Raw genomic sequence first — 25,123 nt, forward strand, 5'->3', positions numbered from 1 at the left:
TGGATGGATTCTGATTGCCACAGGAAGCTACCAAAGGGTTTTTAGCAGGGTAATATGTGGTTTACATTTTTATTGATCACTTTAGAATATATACTGTGTGCATAATGGTTTATAGGAAGGCAAGAAGAGGAAAAGGGATTCCACTTCAGAGACTTTTGCAATAGGTTAAGTGAGAGAAGGATGGTGGTAGGGGATGAGGAGAAATGAGGAGATTCAGGAAATTTTGGAGGTAGAGTTATAGAGAGTGCTGATGGACTGGATATCAGAGAGAAGGAAAGAAGAATCAAAGATGATTTCTAGGTTTTTGGCTTAAACAACTGAGTAGATGGAATGACATTTATTGAGATGTAAATATCATTAAAGTCTGGGGAGGAGCAGGTTTGGGGTAAAGGTAGGCATAACATAAGAATTCAGCTTTAGATTGTTAACTTTGGCTTCCAAGAACAGATGTTAAATGGGCCACATAGATAGGTTAAGCCTGGGAGGAGATGTCCAGGCTGAAAATGTGGCCCTCAGTGTAGTCATGCTACTTACAACCATGGGATTAGCTAAAATCACCTAGGGATTAGGTGACTATAGCTAGGGAAGGAAAGAGGGCATAGCATTGATCACCAGAGGATTCAGGTCCATTGGGAGAGGTGGAGAAGGAACAGCCAGTGGGGAAGACCAGGTAAGTGCAGGATCAGAAAAGCCAAAGAAGGAAAATGTTTCAAGAAGGAGAGGTGGACAACTAGGGCAGCACTACTGACAGCTGAGGTCAGATTTCCTTTTATTCTTTTGTCTATTCCTTAGTACTTCCAAAATGCTTTTGTACTTCTCATTACATTAGTACTTATCCCCTTTACGTATACTTCTTCACTATTATATCAAAATAGTCAAATAATACCCATCCTGCTCTTTATTTACCATTGCTCAGCACCATCAAAACTAGAATGAAAATGCAGAACATTCACTAGCCCACATTCCCTGCTCAGCCTTGTACTAGTCTTACACCTCCCCCTGCAACATTCTTCCAATTTGAAGGTTTCACTGACTTAGTCAAGTGTTCTGTTTCTAGACATTTATTAGATTTTCTCTGAAAATATGACGTCTTTATTTCCAGAATCTTTGCTGTTGTTGTTGTTCAGTAGTCAAGTCGTTTCTGACTTTTTGAGACCCCATGGACTGCAGGGTACCAGGATTCCCTGTCCCTCACCATCTCCCAGAGTTTGCCCAAGTTCATGTCCATTGAATCAGTGATGCCGCTCAACAATCTCATCTTCTGTCGTCCCCCTCTTCTCCTGCCTTCAATCTTTCCCAGCATCAGGGTCTTTTCCAATGAGTCGGCTCTTCACATCAGGTGGCCAAAGTATTAGAGCTTCAGCATCAGTCTTTCCAATGAGTATTCAGTGTTGATTTTCTTTAAGATTGACTGGTTTGACCTCCTTGCTGTCCTAGGGACTCTCAAAAGTCTTCTCCAGCACCACAGTTTGAAAGCATCAATTCTTTGGTGCTCTGCCTTCTTTACGGTTCAACTCTCTCATCCGTACATGACTATTGGAAAGACTGTAGCCTTGACTGTACGGGCATTTGTCGGCAAAGTGAAGTCTTTACTTTTTAACACACTGCCTAGGTTTTTCATAGCTTTTCTGCCAAGAAGCGATTGTCTTCAATTTCATGGCTGCAGTCACCATCTGCAGTGATTTTAGAGCCCAAGAATAGGAAATCTGTCACTGCTTCTGCCTTTTCTCCTTCTATTTGCCATGAAGTGATGGGACCGGATGCCATGATCTTAGCTTTTTTAATATTGAATTTTAAGTTGGCTTTTTCACTCTTCTCCTTCACCCTCATCAAGAAGCTCTTTAGTTCCTCTTCACTTTCTGCCATTAGAGTGATATCATCTGCATACCTGAGATTGTTGGTTTTTTCCCAGCAATATTGATTCCAGCTTGTAATTCATCCAGCCTGGCGTTTCGGATAACATGCTATGCATATAAGTTAAATAAACAAGGTGACAATAAACAGCCTTGTCATAGTCCTTTCTCAATCCTGAACCAGTCAGTTGTTCCATACAAGGTTCTAACTGTTGCTTCTTGAAATGCATACAGGTTTCACAGGAGACAGATAAGAAGGTCTGGTATTCCCATCTCTTTAAGAGTTTTCCACAATTTCTTATGATCCACACAGTCAAAGACTTTAGCGTAGTCAATGAAACAGAGGTAGATGCTTTTCTGAAATTCTCTTGCTTTCTTTATGAAAGCAAGAAAGTTAATGTTGGCAATTTGATCTCTGATTCCTCTGCCTTTTCTAAACCCAGCTTGAACATCTGAAATTTGTTGGTTGGTATTGTGCTGAAGCCTAGCTTGGAGGATTTTGAGCATAACCTTACTAGCGTGGAAGATGAGTGCAATTGTTCAGTGCTTTGAACATTCTTTAATATTGCCCTTCTTGGGAATTGGGATGAGGATTGATCTTTTCCAGTCCTGTGGCCACTGCTGGGTTTTCCAAATTTGCTGACATATTGAGTGAAGTACTTTGATAGCATCAACTTCTAGGATTTTAAATAGCTCTACTGGAATTCCATCAACTCCACTAGCTTTATTAAGAGCAGTGCTTCCCAAGGCCCACTTGATTTCACACTCCAGAATGTCTGGCTCTGGGTAAGTGACCACACCATCATGGGTATTTGGGTTATTAAGATCTTTTTTGTACATTTCTTCTTTGTATTCTTTCTATCTCTTCTTGATCTTACATTATCATCATCCATGCAGTTTAATTACAATTGTTGTGTGTTTTTTTGCTTACCACTGTTTATTCTTTATCTTTCCCTACTGTTCCATCTGGGTTCTAAGTCGCTTCAGTTGTGTCCGACTCTTTGAGACCCTATGGACTGTAGCCCGCTGGACTCCTCTGTCCACGGGTTTGTCCAGGCAAGAATATTGGAGTGGGTTGCCATTATTCTTCCTCCTCCAAGGAATCTTCCCAACCCAGGGATTGAACTCGTGTCTTTTATATCTCCTGCATTGGCAGGTGGGTTCTTTACCACTAGCACCACCTGAGAAGCCCACCTACTGTTAAGATTATCTGCTAATTTGATGGACAACTATTTGGAGGATTTTTCTCAAATAGGCTCTGTGAGTGATATACTCTCTGAATCCTCACTTAATCCTAATGTCTTCTCTTGTTTAGTTTAGCACATGGTTAGCACATGTTTAGCACATCCTAATGTGCTAATGTCTTCTCTTGTTTAGTCACTAAGCCATATCCAACTCTTTTGCGGCACTATAGACTGTAGCCCAACAGCCTCCTCTCTGCATGGGATTTCTCAAGCAAGAATACTGGAGTGGGTTGCCATTTCCTTCTCTAAGGGAATCATCTCAACCCAGGGATTGAACCTGAGTCTTCTGCATTGCAGGCAAATTCTTTACTGCTGGGCCAGCCAGGAAGGCATTCAGGCTGAATGGCAAAGATTGCTCTCCCATCCTCTGAGTAGCACACAGATGCCTTTTCACTCTCATCAAGCTTCCAGTTTGCAGATGAAAAGTCTGAATTTTTTTTCTCTTTAAAATATTTTCCCTTTGGAAACTTTTTGCTCTTTTTGTTATATTTCAAGAATTGTACCAGCATACACTTAGGTACAGGTTTCCCAGGTGGTGCTGGCAGTAAAGAACCTGCCTGCCAATGCAGAAAATGCAGGAGATCTGGGTTCGATCCCTGGGTCTGGAAGATCCCCTGGAGGAGAACATGGCAACCACTCCAGTATGCCTGGTGTGCTATTGTCCATAGGGTGACAAAGAGTCAGACATTACTGAAGCAACTTAGTACACATGCACTCACTCTTAGGTACTTGTCTTTTTTTGAGGTGAAATTCTCATGCAATTAACACTATAAAGTGTATGATTCAGTGACATTTTCTGTATTCCCAATGTTGTGCAACTATTACCTCTCTCAATTTGGTTCATCTTTTCAAAAAACTAACTTGTGGTTTCATTGATTTCATTAATTTGATTACTTTTCTACATTCAGTTTCATTTATTTATGCACTAGTATTTATTATTACTTCCTTTTATTTTGACGGTTTTCAGTTTAGTTTGTTCTTCATTTGATAGTTCCATAAGATATATGTTTACATTGTTGATTTGAGATCTTTTTAAAATTTTTTTAATATAGGGATTTACAACCATAATGTAATGTAAGGAGCAGTACTTTTAATACATTTATAAATTTTTGTATGTTTTGCTTTATTTTCATTCATCACAAATTATTTTTTCATTTCTCCTTTGGCCTATTATTTGAAAAAGAGTATGTTGTTAAATTTTCATGTAATTACTAATTGTCCAGCTTTTTTTTGGTTATCAAGTTCTACCTTTGGTTATCGATATCTACCTTGGACACATTATGGTCCAAGAAGATAGTTTCTATAATTTTGAACTTTTAAAATTTGTGAATTTTTATTTCATGGTCTAACATGATTTACCTTAGAGAACGTTCACGTGGAATTAAGAAAAATGTGCATTCTTATGTTGTTGGGTAGAGTGTTCTACACATATATTTTATAAATTTAGTTGGTTTATAATATTGCCCAAGTATGATTTACTAATCTTTTCTAGATGTTTTGTCTGTAAATAAGGCATCAAAGTTTCCAATTGTTTTTGTAAAATTATTTTTCCTTTTAGTTCTGTCAATATTTGTTTCATAATTTGCAGACTTGTTGGAAGAGGGTGGTTGCTATGACCAGTGCATTCTCTTGGCAAAACTCTATTAGCCTTTGCTCTGCTTCATTCCGTACTCCAAGGCCAAATTTGCCTGTTACTCCAGGTGTTTCTTGACTTCCTACTTTTGCATTCCAGTCCCCTATAATAAAAAGGATGTCTTTTTTGGGTGCTAGTTCTAAAAGGTCTTGTAGGTCTTCATAAAAGTCAAGTGGGCCTTAGAAAGCATCACTACAAACAAAGTTGGTGCAGGTGATGGAATTCCAGTTGAGCTATTTCAAATCCTGAAAGATGATGCTGTGAAAGTGCTGCACTCAATATGCCAGCACATTTGGAAAACTCAGCAGTGGCCAAAGGACTGGAAAAGGTCAGTTTTCATTCCAATCCCTAAGAAAGGCAATCCCAAAGAATGCTCAAACTACTGAACAATTGCACTCATCTCACATGCTAGTAAAGTAATGTTCAAAATTCTCCAAGCCAGGCTTCAGCAGTACATGAACCAAGAACTTCCAGATGTTCAAGCTGGTTTTAGAAAAGGCAGAGGAACCAGAGATCAAATTGCCAATATCCGCTGGATCATCAAAAAAGCAAGAGAGTTCCAGAAGAGTATCTATTTCTGCTTTATTGACTACACCAAAGCCTTCGACTGTGTGGATCACAATAAACTGTGGAAAATTCTGAAAGAGATGGGAATACCAGACCACCTGACCTGCCTCTTGAGAAACCTGTATGCAGGCAGGAAGCAACAGTTAGAACTGGACATGGAACAACAGACTGTTTCCAAATAGGAAAAGGAGTACTTCAAGGCTGTATATTGTCACCCTGCTTATTTAACTTGTATACAGAGTACATCATGAGAAACGCTGGGCTGGAAGAAGCGCAAGCTGGAATCAAGATTGCTGGGAGAAATATCAATAACCTCAGATATGCAGATGACACCACCACCCTTATGGCAGAAAGTGAAGAGGAACTAAAAAGCCTCTTGATGAAAGTGAAAAAGAAGAGTGAAAAAGTTGGCTTAAAGCTTAACATTCAGAAAACTAAGATCATGGCATCTGGTCCCATCACCTCATGGGAAATAGATGGGGAGACAGTGGAAACAGTGTCAGACTTTATTTGGGGGGGCTCCAAACTCACTGCAGACGGTGACTGCAGGCAAGAAATTAAAAGACACTTACTCCTTGGAAGGAAAGTTATGACCAACCTAGATAGCATATTAAAAAGCAGAGACATTACTTTGCCAACAAAGGTCCATCTGGTCAAGGCTATGGTTTTTCCAGTGGTCATGTATGGATGTGAGAGTTGGACTGTGAAGAAAGCTGAGCCCCGAAAAATTGATGCTTTTGAACTGTGGTGTTGGAGAAGACTCTTGAGAGTCCCTTGGACTGCAAGGCGATCCAACCAGTCCATCCTAAAGGAGATCAGTCCTGGGTGTTCATCGGAAGGACTGATGCTGGAGCTGAAACTCCAGTACTTTGGTCACCTGATGTGAAGAGTTGACTCATTGGAAAAGACCCTGATGCTGGGAGGGATTGGGGGCAGGAGGAGAAGGGGACGACAGAGGATGAGATGGCTGGATGGCATCACCAAGTCGATGGGTATGAGTGTGAGTAAGCTCCGGGAGTTTGTGATGGACAGGGAGGCCTGGCATGCTGCGATTCATGAGATTGCGAAGAGTCAGACACAGCTGAGCGACTGAACTGAACTGAATTTGCAGATTGTTGTTTGGCATGCATATTGCATACTTGTTACATTTTCTTGATGAATTGACCCAATATAGGTATAAAATGTCCCATTCTTGTTTTATAACTTTTTTTTAACTTAAAATCTATTTTTCTGATATCAGAATAGTTACCCTAGCTCTCTTTTCACTATGACTTATGTAGATTTTACCCCCATTCTTTCCCTTTAATCCTATTTATGTCTTTACATCTATAGTGAGTCAGGGCAGTTTAATTTTTTCAACTTTATTAAGCTTTTGAATAGCCAATAAAGTCACATGGCTAAAAACTTAAAAGGTATAGAATGATAAATCATGAAAAGACCCTCATGCCTTTTTCCTTTTCCCTATAACTTTTCAAAGATAGTCTATCTCTATGTATAGAAAACACATACATAATTCCCCTTCTTTTTTACACAAATAACAAATTATGTAATCTGCTCTGAACAGTGCTTTTTTTCTCTTGATGATGTAGGTTAGTAATTATTTTATAACAGCATGTAAATAACTGAGTTAATCTTTTGCATAGTCATATAGAATTCTCCTGAATTGTTATTGATCCTCTTTTTTTTCCAAAGGAAGAATATTTAAATATTTCCCCTTTTTTTGACTTTTAATATATGAGTTATACTATTTTCTCTAATTTGTGACACTTTTTCTAACCATGTGGGCTTCCCAGGTGGCTCAGTGGATAAAGAATCTGCCTGCAATTCAGGAGAAGCAAGAGACACAGGTTCGATCCCTGGGTTGGGAAGATTCCCTGGAGGAGGGCATGGCAACCCACTTCATCATTCTTGCCTGGAGAACCCCATGGGCAGAGAAGCCTGGAGGGCTACAGTTCATAGGGTCACAAAAAGTCAGACATGACTGAAGCAACTGAGCATGGAGTCAAATCTATCAACCTTTTCTGTTTTTCAGAAGTTTTTGATTGTGCCCTTGTCTTTGTCATACTTAATTAAGCCTTTCTTACTCTTGGCCATTAAATAAATCATCCCATGATTGTTTAATTTTTCTTGGAATGGTAAAAATTTAGTTTTGAACAAAAATATCCTTAAAGTATTCCGTATTCTCTATTAACATTACTGAGGTAGTGATGGGGCAACTAAACATATTTCTTCCTTGCCTCATAAATAGGGATTTTAGCTTTAGAGAGAGAGGAGGGGGTTAATAAACATTAGTCCTACACAAGAATCTGTTTCTATTTCCAGCCAATTACCAATAATAATAGCAATTGATTTTAATAGGTTATTATGAATTCTGCTAATTGTCTATCGTTAGAAAGTATTTTGTAAATACTTAGAAAAAATAGGAGAGACACAAAACTTCCATGTCTTTGGGAAGTTTTTCTAACACATTGAGAATTATTTTGTGTCAATCATCTGGATCTGGATATAGCTGCTCAGAAGAAAGAATTTGACTGGTGTAGATGGAGAAATTATTTAAATGAAGAGTGGAAGTTAATTAGGCTATCACTGGCTAGGTGAGAGTTCAGAATGAGAAGGAGGACAGAATATTTACAATAAAGAAATAAATAATATAAGTGGAGGCTTGAATGCAGAATCAAGCAAGATAACTGTAATTAGTCTCACTCAAATGATGGCTCAGGTGGTGAAGAATCCTCCTGCAATGCAGGAGACCTGTGTTTAGTCCCTGGGTTGGGAAGATACTCTGGAGAAGGGAATGGTTACCCATTCCAGTATTCTGGCCTGGAGAATTCCATGGACTGTATATTTCATGGGGTCGCAAAGAGTCGGCCATGACTCAGTGACTTTCACTTTCAAAGTGTAAGTAAATGTCATGTACTAGCATATTGTGGGAAATTAATTTGGCTTTATTGAAAAGTATTAAGTACAAACACTGTCAAAAATCAAAGGAGTTTTGAAAAAAATAAGTAATGGAAGCAATTGAGATTTCTCAAGAAGGTAACCCCTAAAATTGGTCTAATCCTAGTGCTGAGCATCAGTTTGACTGGAGAGAATTCTGGAGGCAGACAAGTGAAGAAACTCTTTAGGTCTGAGTACAATTATACAGATTTAAGGTACTATGTTGCTATTTTGTATCTTCCTATTAGCAATTATAATAATGACTTCAATGAGATTATTTTTTCCTACATATTATATTCATGTTCCAAAGAATTCAAGACAAGGTTACTTCACCTAAATGTGACCTTTATTTCTAGGAAGATTTATCCCCTAAGTTATTGCATCCTTTTTAAACTTGTCAACCCTGATGAGCAACATAGGAAAAAATCCTAAAAATTCTTATAAATCTTTCTATTAAAACAATAGAAATTCTCAGTATGCCTAATGTATGCTCAGTCACTCTGTCGTGTCCAACTCTCTGTGGCCCCATGGACGGTATGTAGCCTGCCAAGCTCCTCTGTCTACAGAATTTTCCAGGCAAGAATACTGGACCAGGTTGCCATTTCCTACTCTAGTGAATCTTCTCAACTCAGAGAGTGAATCCTCACCTCTTGCATGTCCTGAGCTAGCAGGCAGATTCTTTTTTAAAATTCATTTGTGTTTCTGTCTCTCTGTCTCTCTCTCTCTCTCTCTCTCTCTCTCTCTCTCTCTCTCTCTATATATATATATATATATATATATATATATATATATATATATATATATGTATGTATTGAAGCATAGTGGACTTATATCATTTCAGGTGCACAGCAAGATGATTCAGTTATATATATACACATATATATTAGCTTCCCTGGTGGCTCAGTTGGTAAAGAGTCTGCCTGCAATGCAGACTCTGGGTTGGGACCCTGAGTTGGGAAGATCCCCTGGAGAAGTGGAATGGCAACCCACTCCAGTATTCTTGCCTGGAATCCCATGGAGGAGAATGGCAGGCTACAGTCCATGGGGTCACAAGGAGTCAGTCAGTCAGATTGAGTGACTTTCACTATACACACATATTATTTGTCAGATTACTTTCCATTATAGATTATTACAAGATATTGACTAGAGTTCCCTGTGCTATACAGTAAACCTTTGTTGCTTTTTGCATATCTAGTTTTCTAGTAGTCTATTCATACTAAGTCAAACAAGTGGAACCAAAATGTCATAAATTTTATAGCTAGGAAAATTCATAAATTTTCTAAAATATATATTATATATACTATTTATATACATGCATACAAAAGCTTTTCTACTATGCTTGATAAAGACTTGAGACAGAACATCAAAAAAAGAAGAGCTGGAAAAATGGGAAAACATAACCTAAATGAAGTGGGGGCACTGAATATGAAATAGAAAAATTGAAACAAACTAGATAAAAGTAAAAGATCATTATATAGTCCAGTTGTTTTTAAAATGGCTACTCATTAGAAATATATCTGGAGCTCTGGAGAAAAAAAGCAATACTTTGGAATTTGTATTTTTCAAAAACTTCAAAGATAATTCTGATATGCATCTGGATTTTAAAAAGTGATTACAGGTTTTTCTATTAAATGGTAGTTTTGGTGATATAGAACTCTCTTATTTTTCTGTTGACTAATCATGATACAATGGTGTTAAGTAAATAATAGTTACATTTTAAAATTTAAATCTCTGATGTGTTTTCTATTGTGATAAAAATATACTTAACATAGAGAACAAGATGGCAGAGAGTACGTGGACGTGGAGTACATCTCTCTCCACGGATACATCACGAATACACCTTCAGACACAGAAGTGCGTGCAGAACACCAGCTGAGAACAGATAGGAGTACCTGACCAGTGGAAAAGAATATATAGAACCACACAAAGCTCGGCAGGATGAAGGAAGTAGGGGGTAAAGCAGGAGTGTTAGTAGGACTGGACCTGCCCTTGGCGGGTGGGGGAACTGAGGCAGGGATCCAATTCTCACATCAGGGCAACTATCTGAGTCAGAGGAGAAACATTTAAGGCTGAGAGGGAAATAGCTGATCTGTGGCAGCCTAAATGGAATGAGAATCAGACAGTCCTTGCTGCAGCCATACATCTCCCGGACAGGGATGCAGGTGCCCTGGAAGGTGCAGTGGCTGGAAGCTGAAGTTTGGGGAATGTGGACCAATTCCAGGGCGAGGGCTGCTGTTGAGTGCGGAGGGACAGATGGAAGGGTTGTGAGGGAGGAGAATGCGGTGGGAAATGCCTGTGGAGGAAAGCCGGTAGCCATGGAAGCAAGGCGATACTGCTGAGTCACACGTAGGGGGTGGAGCCACCACCATAGCCTCTCTTACCCCACACACCAGCTTTGGCAGCTGAACAATAGAGAGGCTGGACCATCAAATGTTTGAAGCACTGAACTAGAGTAGGACCCACCCAAGGTGCTCCTTTAAGAGACTGATGCACTGAACTGCAGAGTAGGACCCCAGCCACGGGGCCCCCCGCTCTATGTGTCTGACACTCCAAACAACAGAGAAGGGCCCCAGGCAAGGGAGCCCTATAAGTGCTTGAATGAGCAGAGCTGTGGAGAAACACTGGCCAAAGAGTTCTGATTGCCAGCTACAGGAGACTCAAAAAAAGACTCCAATAGGGTCATAAGTACTGCGGTGGAGGCAGTCAGTGTCCCTGCACACTTGGCGACGCCAGGGTCTCTACAAGCCAAGTAGATGCACCACCTTCATGCTCAACTCTCATGGGGCAGAGCTGCCACAGGCAAAAAAGTTTTGTGTCTATGCATGCAGGGTCACTTTGGTTGTGTCCAGCTCTTCGCGACCCTGTAGACTGTGGCCTGCCAGGCTTCTCTGCTGGGGGGTTCTCCAGGCAAGAATGCTGGAGTGTATTGGCCAATACTGGTTGCCCTACCCTTCTAGAGCACTATATTTCCTGCTGCCCTAGCCGCCAACTCCCCTGAATACATGGTGCTGCCAGAACCCCTGCGACCCAAACAGCTGCACCACCTCCACAGCTGGCCCTCACTGGGGCAGAGCCAAGTCCTCCAGGGCAGCTCAGGAGCAAACCCCAGTGGACGACCCAGATGCAGAGGTGGAAATAAAGCCACAAGTGAAACCCAGGGGCAGTGTGAATAAGAAAGAAGACCCAAAACCGTCTCACCACCTGTATAAGCTGCAGATTAAATCCACATGATCAGCTAGGCAGACTCTGTCTATGGAATACATAAGGACATTGAGAGCTCCCACAAAAGAAAATGCACTAGTTCTGATAGCTGTGGACGTCGGAGGCAAGAACCCACAGGACAAACACCAGACTAGAATCTGAGCTGTGCCCACAACAGATTCAGAACTAAACACAGTGTTGGCGGGCATCCTAGGGAGGTGGGGTGGACTGTGACTCCCAGCGAGGGAAAAGACTCTGACACCAGTGACTCAAGAAAAACATTTATTATTCTTATATTTTGACTTGTTCTGTAGACTCTTTCAGATTTTTTCCCCTTTTTCCCCCTCTGTTGTAGTTGTCGATTTTGTTGGCACTACGAAATCTAATTAAGCTTTTGAGCTTTGTTTTTTTTTTTTTTTTTCCTCAGTAACATTTTTTATTGTTGTTATAAACCTCTGCCTCTACATTGGGATTTTCAGTTCTGTGGAGTTTTTCTTTTCTTTTTTCTCCTTTTTGAATTTCTATTTTTAATTTTTTAAAACTACTATTATTTTTCTACATTTATTCATTTATTTGCTTTTCCTACTCTCCTTTCCCCCTTGCAGTTAAACTTTAATGTATATAAATCTTCTTTATCTACATCCATTTAACTTGGCATATCTATTCTTTCCTTCTTTCCTTTCTTTCCTTTACTCTCAACTTATTTGTTAGCTTTATTTTCATTGCTTTATTCCCCAATTGGCACTTTGCTTTAGCTTGTTTTCCAGTTTGTGCTTTAGTTAGTTTTGTTCTTAAACGGTAGATATAATTTTTGGTTTCCTTTGTTCACCAGGTCAATCTATTGTACATTATTTTGTTGGACTGTTTTGATTTTGCTTATGGGTGTATATGTATATGTGTATATTCAGTCGCACTTTTTATTGTTGTTATAAACCTCTGCCTCTATGTTGGACTTTTGCAGTTCTATGGAATTTTCCTCTTTTTTTTTTTTCCTCTTTTCTCTTTTTTTAATTTTAATGTTTAATTTTTAAACCTATTGTTATTATTTCTACATTTGTCTTTGTTTGCCTTTCCTACTGTTCTAATTTCCTTGCAGTTAACCTCTAATATATATAAATCTTCTTTATCTACCTCTATTTAACTTTGCATATATATTCTTTCTTTCCTTTCCTCTCTTTCCTCTTTCCTTTGGTTTCCTCACAGAAACCAAGAGGAAGAAAGAATTCAACACTGAAGCCTGGGAAAAGGAGACCTCAAACTCAATAAGTTAAAAAAAAATGAACAGGCAGAAAAATACTACATAAATGAAGGAATAAATTAGAAACACAGAAATCCAAATAAATGAAGAGGAAATAGGCAAACTACCTGAAAAAGAATTCAGAATAATGATAGTAAAGATGATCAAAAATCTTGAAAACAAAATGGAGAAAATGCAAGAATCAAGTAACAAAGACCTAGAAGAATTAAAGAATAAGCATACAGAAACAAACAACACAATTACTAAAATTAAAAATACTCTGGAAGGAATCAATAGGAGAATATCTGAAATAGAAGAATGAATCAGTGAGCTGTAAGATGAAATAACTTCTGAAGAGCAGAATAAAGTAAAAAGAGTGAAAAGAACTAAGGATAGTCTCAGAGACCTCTGGGACAATATCACACACACCAATATTCAAATTATAGGGGTCCCAGAAGAAGAAGAGAAAAAGAAAAGGTATGCGAAAATTTTTGAAGAAATTGTAGTTGAAAATTTCCCCAACATGGAAAAGGAAATAGTTAGTCAAGTCCAAGAGGCACAAAAAGTCCCATACAGGGTAAACCCAAGGAGAAACATGCCAAGATATATACTAATCAAACTAACAAAGACTAAACACAAAGAAAGAATATTAAAAGCAGCAAGGAAAAAGAAACAAGTAACATACAAGGGAAACCCCATATGCTTAACAGCTGATCTTTCGGCAGAAACTCTGCAGGTCAAAAGGGAATGGCAGGGTATATTTAAAGTACTGAAGGGGAAAAATCTACAACCAAGATTACTGTACCCAGAAAGGATCTCACTAAAAATTGATGGAGAAATAAAAAGCTTTTCATACAAGCAAAAGTGAAGAAAATTCAGTACCACCAAACCAACTTTAGAACAAATGTTAAAAGGACTTATATAGACAAGAAATACAACAGAAGAAAAAAGATCTACAAATCAACCCCAAGCAATTAAGAAAATGACAATAGGAACATATATATATATATATATATATATATATATATATATAATTTACTTTATATAATATTTTATATTTACTTTATATAATATTTTATATTTATTTTATATAATATTTTATATTTATTTTATATTTTATAAATATTTTATATTTATATAATATTTCTATATTATTAATATATAATTATTAATTATAATAATTACTTTAAATGTAAATGGATTAAATGTTCCAACCAAAATATACAGACTGGCTGAATGGATACAAAAACAAGACCCATATATATTCTGTCTACAAGAAACCCACTTCAGACCTCAAGACACATATAGACTGAAAGTGAGAGGATGGGAAAATATATTCCATGCAGATGGGAAGCAAAAGAAAGCTGGAGTAGCAATCCTCATATCAGACAAAAGAGACTTTAAGATAAAGAAGATTACAAGAGATAAGGAAGAACACTACATAATGATCAAGGAATCAATCAAAGAGGAAGACATAACAATTCTACATATCTATGCACCAAACACAGGAGAACCTCAATACATAAGACAAACACCAACAGACACAAAAGGAGTAACTGACAGTAACACAATAATAGTAGGAGTCTTTAACACACCACTCATACCAATGGACAGATCATCAAAACAGAACATTAATAAGGAACCACAAGTCTTAAATGATACATTAGATGAGATGGGTCTCATTGATATCTTCAGGACATTCCATCCAAATACAGAAGAATACACCTTCGTCTCAAGTGCACATGGAACATTCTCCAGGATAGACCACATCTTGGGTCATAAATCAAACCTCAGTAAATTTAAGAAAATTGAAATCATGTCAAGCATCTTCTCCAACCACAATGCCATGAGACTAGATATCAATTAGAAGAAAAAACTGTGAGAAACACAAATGGAGATTAAACAACACATTTTAAAAATAACCAACAGGTTACTGAAGAAATCAAAAGGGGAATAAAAAAATTTCTAGAAAAAAATGACAATGAAAACACAGCAACTCAAAATCTCTGGGATGCAGCAAAAGCAGTTCTAAGATGGAAGTTTGTAGCAATACAATCCTACCTCAAGAAACAAGAAAAAACATCAAACAAAGAACCTAACTTTACACCTAAACAACTGAAAAAAAAAAAAAAAAAAAACCTCAAAACAAAAAGACCCCAAAATTTGTATAAGTAAAGAAATCATGAAGATCAGAGCAGAAATAAAAGAAAAAGAAATGAAAGAAACAATAGTAAAGATTAATAAAACTAAAAGCTGCTTCTTTGAGAAGATAAACAAAATTGACAAATCTTTAGCCAGACTCATCAAGAAAAAAGAGAGAAAAATCAAATCAACAAAATTAGAAATGAAAAAGGAAAGGTTACAGGAGACAATGCAGAAATGCAAAGGATTATGAGACTATTATGAAAAACTATATGGCAATAAAATGGATAACCTGGAAGAAATGGACAGATTCTTAGAAAGGTCAACCTACCGAGACTGAAGAAGGAAAAAATAGAAATTATGAACAACTCAATTACAAGCACTAAAATTGAAGATGTGATAAAAAATTTCCCAAACAAAAGCCCAAGACCAGATGGCTTCACAGGAGAATTCTATCAAACATTTAGAGAAGAGCTAATGCCTATCCTTCTAAAACTCTTTGAAAAAATTGTGGAGCTGGGAACACTTCTATACTTATTCTACAAAGCCACCATCACCCTGATACCAAAACCAGACAAAACAACACAAAAAAAGAAAACTACAGGCCAATATCACTGATGAATATAGATGCAAAAATCCTCAACAGAATTTTAGCAAACAGAATGCTGTGACACATAAAAAAGTTCATACACAATGATCAAGTTGGGTTTATTCCAGGGGTGCAAGGATTCTTCAATATATGGAAATCAATCAATGTGATACATTATGTTAACAAATTGAAAGATTAAAATCCATATGATAATCTCAATAGATGCACAAAAAGCCTTTGACAAAATTTAGCATCCATTTATGATTAAAACTCTTCAAAAAATGGACATAGAAGAAACCTACCTCAGTAAAGGTCATATATGATAAGCCTACAGCAAACATTATTCTCAGTGGTGAAAAACTGAAAGCATTTCCCCTAGGATCAGGAGCAAGACAAGGGTGTTCACTGTCACCACTATTATTCAATAGTGAAATAATATTATTCCGCTTAATTATATAATTAATATTATTCCACTTAATTATATTAATTATATAATTAATAATAATATCTGGAAGTCCTAGCTAGAGCAGTCAGAGAAGAAAAAGAAACAAAAGGAATCCAGATCAGAAAAGAAAAAGTAAAGCTCTCACTGTTTGCAGATGACATGATATTGTACATAGAAAAACCCTAAAGATAGTATCAGAAAATTACCAGAGCTAATCAGTGAACTTAACCAAGTTGCAGGATACAAAATCAATACATAGAAATCACTTGCATTTCTATATACTAACAATGAAAAATCAGAAACAGAAAGTAAGGAATCAATCTCATTCACCATTGGAACAAAAAGAATTAAATATCTAGGAATAAACTTACCTAAGGAGACAAAACAACTGTACATAGAAAATTATAGGACACTAACAAAAGAAATCAAAGATTATGTGAACAGATGGAGAGATATTCCATGTTCCTGGGTAGGAAGAATCAATATTGTGAAAATGACTATACTACCAAACACAATCTACAAATTCAATGTGTTCTCTATCAAATTACCAAAGGCATTTTCCACAGAACTAAAACTAGAACAAAAAACTTCACAATTCATATGGAGACACAAATACCCCAAATATCCAAAGCAGTCTTGAGAAAGAAGAATGGAGCTGGTGGAATCAACCGTTCTGACTTCAGATTATACTACAAAGCTATAGTTCAAGACAGTATGGTACTGGCACAAAAACAGAAATATAGACCAATGGAACAATATAGAAAGCCCAGAAAAAAATCTATGCACCTTATGGGTAACTTATTTTTAACAAAGGAGGCAAGAATATACAATGGGACAAAGACAGCCTCTTCAATAAATGGTACTGGGGAAATTGGACAGCTACATGTAAATGAATGAAATTAGAACACTTCCTAACACCATACACAAAGATAAACTCAGAATGGATTAAAGACCTAAATGTAAGGCCAGAAACTATAAAACTCTTAGAGGAAAACATAGGCAGAACACTTGACATAAATCAAAGCAATATCATCTATGACCCACTTCCTAGAGTAATGGAAATAGAAGCAAAAGTAAACAAGTGGGACCTGATTAAACTTAAAAGTTTTGCACAGCAAAGGAAACTGCAGGCAAGGTGAAAAGATAACCCTCAGAACGGGAGAAAATAATAGCAATTGAAACAGCTGACAAAGGATTAATTTCCAAAATATATAAGCAGCTCCTTCAACTCAATGCCAGAAAACAACCAACCCATTCAAAACGTGGGGAAAAGACCCAAACAGACATTTCTCCAAAGAAGACATACAGATGGCTAATAAACACATGAAAAGATGTTTAACATCGCTCATCATTAGAGAAATGCAAATCAAAACTACAATGAGACATCACCTCACACCCGTCAGAATGACCGTCATCCAAAAGTCTTCAAACAATAAATGCTGGAGAGGGTGTAGAGAAAAGGGAATGCTCTTGCACTGTTGGTGGGAATGTAAACTGATACAGCCACTATGGAAGATGGTATGAAGATTCCTTAAAAAACTTGGAATAAACACACCATATGACCCAGCAATCCCACTTCTAGGCATATACCCTGAGGAAACCAAAATTGAAAGGCACATGTATCCCACTGTTCATTGCAGCACTATTTACAATAGCTAGAACATGGAAGCAACCTAGGTGTCCATTGACAGATGAACGTATAAAAAGTTGTGGTGCATATACACAAAAAAATATTATTCAGCCATAAAAAGGAACACCTTTGAGTCGGTTCTAATGAGGTGGATAAACCTAGAACCTATTATACGGAGTGAAGTAAGTCAGAAAGAAAGATAAATATATTCTAACACACATATATGGAATTTAGAAAAATAGCTGAAGAATTTATTTACAGGGCTACAATGGAGAGAGAAACGGACATAGAGAATAGACTTATGGACATGGGGAGAGGTGAGGAGAGGGTGAGATGTATGGAAAGAGTAGTATGAAAACTTATATTACCATATGTAAAATAGATAGCCAAGGGGAATTTGCTGTATGGCTCCGGAAACTCAAACAGGGGCTCTGCATCAACCTAGTGGAATAGGATGGGGAGGGAGATGGAAGGGAGGTTCAAAAGGAAGGGGATATATGTATACCTATGGCTGATTCATGTTGAAGTTTGACAGAAAACAACAAGATTCTGTAAAGCAATTATTCTTCAATTTAAAAATGTAAAAAATATACTTAACATAAAATTTGCCATTTGAAACATTTGAAGTGTACACATCAGTGTCTTAAATATATTTACAATACTGTGCAACTATCACTATTATCCATTTCCAGAGGAAATTTCCAGATATATTTAAATGTTTGGTCCTTGTAGAATTAATTTTGATACGAGATATGTGGTATGACTATAATGTTTGTTCCCTTATGGCTAGTCAATTGTCTCAAAATAATTTGTTGTGTTTTTTCTGAACTTACCATGTCTATTCATGTGCTGACATTCTGCTGCTTTAATATCTGTAGTTTTATGATATGTTATAATGTCTGGTAGACCTATTCCCTCAATTATGCTTATTTTTCAGAATGTTTCTGAGTGCTCTTGCCTCATAATTTCCCATATAAACATTCTGGATTTAAAAAGAAAAACTTCATTGGTAATTTTTTCACTAGGATCACATTTAATCTATAGATCAATTTCAGGATAACCAATTTCTTTACAATTTAATCTTCCTATTGGGTAATATGATATGTTTTTCTATTTATTCAGGCTTCCCTGGTGGCTCAGAGGGTAAAGAATCTGCCTGCCTGGGTTTGATCCCTGGGTTGGGAAGATGCCCTGCAAAAGGGAATGGCTACCTGCTCCAGTGTTCTTGCCTGGAGAATTCCATAGACAGAGAAGCCTGGCAAGCTACAGTCCACAGGGTCACAAAAAAGTGGGACATGACTGAGTGACTAACACTTACACTTTCATTTTTTTCTATTTGTTCAGTAATTATTCTGTGTGCTTCTATAGCATTTTATATTTTTGTCATGTATTTTTGACAAATTTCTTGTTATGTTTACACATTAGGCATTTTGTTTTCCTGATGTCATGTCTTTCTGGTTGTTAATATTGTGTAATATGTTCATTGATTTCTTTTTTTTAATTTTGTATACAACTCTTTTCCTGAATTCTATTATTTGTAGTAATTTTTCTATGGATTCTTTTGGATTTTTCAAGTAAAGAATTAAATCATCTATATATTATGATAGTAGAATGCTCTTCTTTGAAATTTCATATCTCATTTCTTTCTCTGGCCTGTTGAAACAAATTTCTAGGCCCACAATTGAGCCACTCCTATCTGGGGTGTCATGTCAGCAAACCCAAACTTAAGTAACTTTCATATTCTTATAAATGTTCCTCTTGACAAGAAAATGAAATATCCGGTCAGCCAATCCCTAAACACCAGACCAACTGTGGGCTCTGCACTTATTATCTTGTTCCTTGTTTATTTTCTATTTTTCTCTTCCATATTCATTATTCTTTATGCTATAAAATCTTTCTGCCACTCATTCTATTTTCAGTTTTCTGGACCCTTGGAAATGGAGAATGGCCATTTCATAATGTATTAAATAAAGTTGATCACCTAACTTGCCTTTGTTAATCATATTTAACACAGATATAACTGTATTAACTAGTATGTTATAATACTATTAAATTATAGTGGTGAAGGTAGAATCTTCTGTTCTGTAAACTTGGGTTATAATTAATCTATGAAACTACTGTGCCTGTTACCTTTGAAAGAGTAGGTCTTAGACAATTTAGTCTATTTTTAAAATAAGTTAATGTGTTTTTATGATTTATATGGAAAATATATGTATTTGGCTCTTTGTCTATTACTCCTGGGACATAGCTCCTAAAGTCTTTGCAGCTTCCTACATAAGCATTCCAGGGGTAAGTTATGACCAACCTAGATAGCATATTAAAAAGCAGAGACATTACTTTGCCAACATAGGTCCGTCTAGTCAAAGCTATGGTTTTTCCAGTAGTCATGTATGGATGTGAGAGTTGGACTATAAAGAAAGCTGAGCGCCAAAGAATTGATGCTTTCGAACTGTGGTGTTGGAGAAGACTCTTGAGAGTCCCTTGGACTGCAAGGAGATCCAACCAGTTCATCCTAAAGAAAATCAGTCCTGAATATTCATTGGAAGGACTGATGCTGAATCTGAAACTCCAATACTTTGGCCACCTGATGTGAAGAACTGACTCATTTGAAAAGGCCCTAACGCTGGGAAAGATTGAAGGCAGGAGGAGAAGGGGATGACAGAGGCTGAGGTGGTTGGATGGCATCACCGATTCGAAGGACATGAGTTTGAGTAAGCTCTGGGAGTTGTTGATGGACAGGGAAGTCTGATGTGCTGCGGTCCATGGGGTTGCAAAGAGTCGGACAAGAGTGAGTGAGTGAACTGAGTATTGTTCCCAGTTCCTGAATTAGCTCCAGAGCAACAAAGGTGAAATGGGTATCTTTCATTATCCCTAACAAACTGCTTTTATACCACAACTGAAATTTATGTTCATTAGGTGACTTTGGAAAGCTCCTTGGGATGGGAGCTGGTTGTCAAGGGAACCAAACCTGTTAGCAAGTTGAAACTTTCAGTCCCACACTCTGTTATCCTGACAGGGAAAGCTCCTTGGGATGGGAGCTGATTGTCAGGGGAACCAAACCTGTTAGCAAGTTGAAACTTTCAGTCCCACACTCTGTTATCCTGACAGGGGAGAAGGGCTAGCAACTGAGTTTAATCATCAGTGGCTAGTGATTCAATCAATTCTTCCTGTGTAATGAAGTCCCCAAAAAAACCCAAAAGAATGGGGCTAGGAGAGCTTCTGTGTTGGTGGACACAAGTAGGTGGTGGGAGGGTGGCCTACCAGGAGAGGGCATGCAAGCTCAGCACCTCTTCCCACATACTTGGCCTGATCCATCTTGCTCATCTGGCTGTTCAGAAGTGACGGTTTTAGATAATAAACCAGTGATCTAGTAAGTAAACTGATCTCCTATTGTTCGGTGAACTGCTCTAGCAAATTAACCAAACCTAACAAGAAGATCATGGGAACCTCTAATTTATAGCCTGTCTGTCAGAAGCACAGCTAACCTGGACTTGTTACAAGTGTCTGAAGTTGGGAGAGAATAAGGGATTGAACCTTTAATCTGTGGGATCTGACAAGCTGATCTGACAGGCAGATAGTGTTATAGCTGAGTCAAATTGTAGGAAGCCCAGGTGGTAACCGGTAAATGACAAAATTGCTTGGTGTGAGGAAAATAATTCTTACATCCAGCATCAGAAGTAGTGTGCTAGCAGCATGAGAATAGAGGAGAAACACAGGAGTGTGTTTCCATAGCAGCTCATTTAACTGCTTAGATTTTTTTTCTCCTCTGGATTCAGTATTGGTAAATTATATTTTTCTAGAGCCACTGCATCTCAGTTTTCAATATATTTGCATAAAGTTAAGCAGAATAGAGTTTTGTTTAACTTTCTTTGTATACATGGTTATTTCCTGCTTTTAATTTCTTCTTTTGGGTATTTAGGTTTTCAAGGAAGGGTTTTGAAAGACTGGAAACACAAGATCATGCTGGTGGGCTGGTAGCAGTGATTCATTGGTTTCATTTTCTTTCAGACAAAACACTGCAAAGCAATGTTTGGTGTTTTTGAAGAGGGAACTAAATCACTAAAGAGAAAGCAAATAGTCAGGGTCCAGGAAAAAATAGGAATGAGGGAATTTCCAGAGACTAGCAATTTGATGAAGAGAGTTTGCAAGAGCGCCATAAAGCTGTAAAGCTTAGATCTGTATATTTGTGTGGTTGCAAGCTGCCTGACTCTTGGGTTTTGGGTTTTTTTGTTTTTGTTTTTTGGCTTTTGGTTTGTTCTGTCTCTTATATTTAAAGAAATTTATTAAATTATTTCTCTCAGGCTACAGAAAATATTCTTTATATGATAAGGGAGATAAAGTTACAATTTACAAGAAAACTGAGAAAAATGACTAGAGAAAAGTTGGTGCCACTATCCTTAGATCCCAATTCCTGATTTCCAATTCTTTTTCTAGTGCAGCTTCTGGAATCCATTAGAACATGCAGAAAAAGACCAAATCCAACAATGACTGAAAGCCTAGTAAGAACAGTGTAAATAAGGTCATTTCCATCTCTCATGTATACCAAAACATCCTGTGTGCCCTGACTTAAGGACACATGAAAAAATACACCCATAAAACTTTCTTTTGCAAATTTTTAAGGAACTGAAATTAAATATGATGATATGATGCCATATCCTTTAAATGCCTTGAAATTATAATTTTAAATAAAGGGCAAGCACTCACTAGTTCAATCAACATCAATTCTTCAAAGTATGAAACCAGTACTGCCTGAATCATCTTTAATCTAGGATGCATTCACAGGAAAGAGTTCTTGTTTTGTCACTGTTTAAGGAATGTAAAGGACAATGTGGCTAGAGCCACTGGGACCCACCCAGCTACCTGCCCTCCCCTCTCAAGTGGGATTTACATACTCACAGCCTTGTTATTGTTGCTCTCAATATGCTTATAATTTGGCTGATGCCTGTTTACATGAGGCAGAAACAGCTGCACTTTCATTGGGGGAACTTCCAGACCTCAGTGGTTGTTTGGAAACTAAAGTGCACAGACAGAGCAGATGGGCAGATGGCTTCCTATGTAGCCCTTGCGCTCCCCTCTACACAGCTCTCTGAGAACGTTGAGAGGTGCTATAATGGCGGAACAGTGAAAGAGCTCTGGAGTGAAACAGTGAAAGAGCACAAAGGGGCCAGCCTAGATGTAACTACATCTCAAAAAAAAAAAAAAAAATCAGGACAACCTAAACGGCTCACTGGTCGCACAAACTCCATGACCCCAATGAGGAAATTTAGCATTTGTTGACTAGTAAAAGGAAAAAGAATTCAGATAGTGGAAGCCACTAAGGGAGCAGCTGTTTCCTTGCTGAGAAATGTAAATGGGATCATTTTCCTAGAGGTTGGGGAGAGAAAAAAGGGTCAGAAACGGAGAGAACAGTAATTTCTTTCAAAAAGCAGAGGTTCCCCTATCCTTGAATTAAGAGGTCAGAGTTCTCTGTGGGGAGTGGGGGGTGGGGAGGGTTAGGACAGTGAGGGCCATAGATTATGATAAAACCATCAATTATGAAACAGTAAAACAATACTTTTTTTTTTTCTTTTAAATGTCTCTTTGCAAATCTTTCATCAAGATAGAAAAGTATATCACGATGTACATGAGTATTCTGTGTCCCTGCATCAGACACTGGTCAGAATGTGCTCTGTTTCATTTAATTTCCCAAATGACACATGAAGTTGGGTGTTATTCTATACATTTTACAAGTGAGGAAGCTGAAGCTCAGACAGGTAAAGCCCACTTGTCCCAGGGTATATACGTTGGCTGAAGATTTTATGGCCAATATGGGGCAGGACCAGAATTTGTGACCCAATGGGTCTGACTGCAGAGTTTAGCCTTACTTTGCACCACAAGCAGATTGGGGTACAAAGTCAGGGGGCCAACTCACAATCCACATACAAGACAGCATCTGTACCCTTATCCCAGCCTCCGCACAGTTGAAAACAACTGTAACCGCACATAAAGGTCATCAGCTGTAACCACACATAAAGGTCATCATATGAGAGGTCAGGATCCCACTTCCCCCACCTCCCCCCAACCCCACTATTCCCCACCTCTGCAGATGTCCCCACAGCTCAGATGTCCCTGAATATGGGGCAATGGGAGTTTGTCCTGGTCCCTCACTCACCCAACACGTCCCCCTCAGGCTGTAAGGAGAAGAAGGAAGAAGTCTGGTGGATGGGGGAGAGTAGGGGATGGAGAGAAGGGCCTGAGATTGTGGAGATAGTTTTGCAAACCAGAATCTGAAAAATGAGACACTGCTCTAATCATTTCAGCAGCAGCAGCCCCACAAAGCAGGGCTAATAACCACCTTTTGAAGTAAGGGTTTGATGGTGATTTTCCCATCCTGAGGAACTTGCAGACATTCCAGAAAGCTCCTCATCCCTCTTTCCTCCCGTTAAACCCTCAAAGAAACTTGAGAAACAGGATGTTGATACCAGGCAAGCCCCAACTGCCCACCAGTCTTCCTCACACTTGACTCAGCCTCTCACCACCCTGTCCCAGGAGCAGCCCCACCTGTCCTGTCACTCACCAGAAATGAGGCTGATTTGGAGAATCAGTGTCTGGGTGGGGAGCCAGCTGCTGCATAAGGAGTCCATGACTGCCTGTGGACTGTGTTAGACCTCTGGCTCCTCCTCTGGTCTCTCCCCGCCCCTCTCTTCTCTGATCCTCTCGGCACTAGAGTCTCTCCTTGCCTGATGAGTCAAAGCAGAAAGTAAAAAATTAGAAGGTTTTTTTCCTGATAAAAATTATCCATGTTGATTATTTAAAGTTTGGAGAATATAGAAAATTGTACAGAAGAATAAAGAATCACTTGTTATCACACCTCATAAATCTAAGCATCATAAATATTCTATTTTTCCAGGTTATCATGACATTATTGACATGTAGTACATATAAGTTTAAAAGTACACAACATGATCGTGAGATACATGTATGACTGCAAAATAATTACCACAATGAGGATAGTTAACATCTCTCACCCCTCACATAATGACTGTGTGTGTGTGATGATAACACTTAGGATTGATTTATTCTTTTGACAAGTTTCAAGTATATAATGCAGTATTGTTAATTACAGTCACCTTGCCATGCAGTAGATCCCCAGAGTTTATTCATCTTAGTTATCTAAAGTTTGTACTTTTTGACCAACATCTCCCCATCTGCCAGCCCAGACAATGACCATTCTACTCTTTATTTCTATGAGTTCAGCTTTTTTAGATCCTACATATAAGTGAGGTTATACAGTACTTGCCTTTCTCTGTCTGATTTATTTCCCCTATCATATGGCCCTCAAGGTCCACCAAGTTCTCATGAAAGGCAAAACTTCCTTCTTTTTATGGCAGAATATTTTCTTTATCTGTTCATCCACCAATGGACATATAGGTGTTTCCATGTCTTGACTGAAATGAACATGGAGTTGGGGGATGGGGCAAATATGTCTTTGAGATCCTGATTTCATTTCCTTCAGATATATACCCAGAAGTGGAATTGCTGGATCATATAGCAGTTCTATTTTAAATTTTTTTGAGGAAGTTCTATACTGTCTTACATAAAGGCTGTACCAATTTACATCCCCACTAACAGTGACTATGAGTTTGAGTAAACTCCAGGAGTTTGT

The 25,123-nt window shown here is 38.0% G+C and overlaps 1 protein-coding gene across 4 annotated transcripts in view; it reads right to left on the reverse strand.

The window, feature by feature from the left end:
• LOC133040586 (CD48 antigen-like) overlaps positions 1-24,165 on the reverse strand; it is a 45,880-nt gene extending 21,715 nt beyond the window's left edge. For all 4 annotated transcript variants that reach the window (XM_061120465.1, XM_061120464.1, XM_061120466.1 and 1 more), the window contains exon 1: positions 24,035-24,165. In XM_061120465.1, coding sequence (XP_060976448.1) covers positions 24,035-24,101 — 67 coding nt within the window. In that variant the 5' untranslated portion in view covers positions 24,102-24,165. The remainder of the gene's footprint in view (positions 1-24,034) is intronic.
• Between the last annotated feature and the right edge of the window lie 958 nt (positions 24,166-25,123).

The sequence above is a fragment of the Dama dama genome, chromosome 20, assembly GCF_033118175.1.
Source record: "Dama dama isolate Ldn47 chromosome 20, ASM3311817v1, whole genome shotgun sequence".
In the NCBI taxonomy this organism is placed as follows: Eukaryota; Metazoa; Chordata; class Mammalia; order Artiodactyla; family Cervidae; genus Dama; species Dama dama.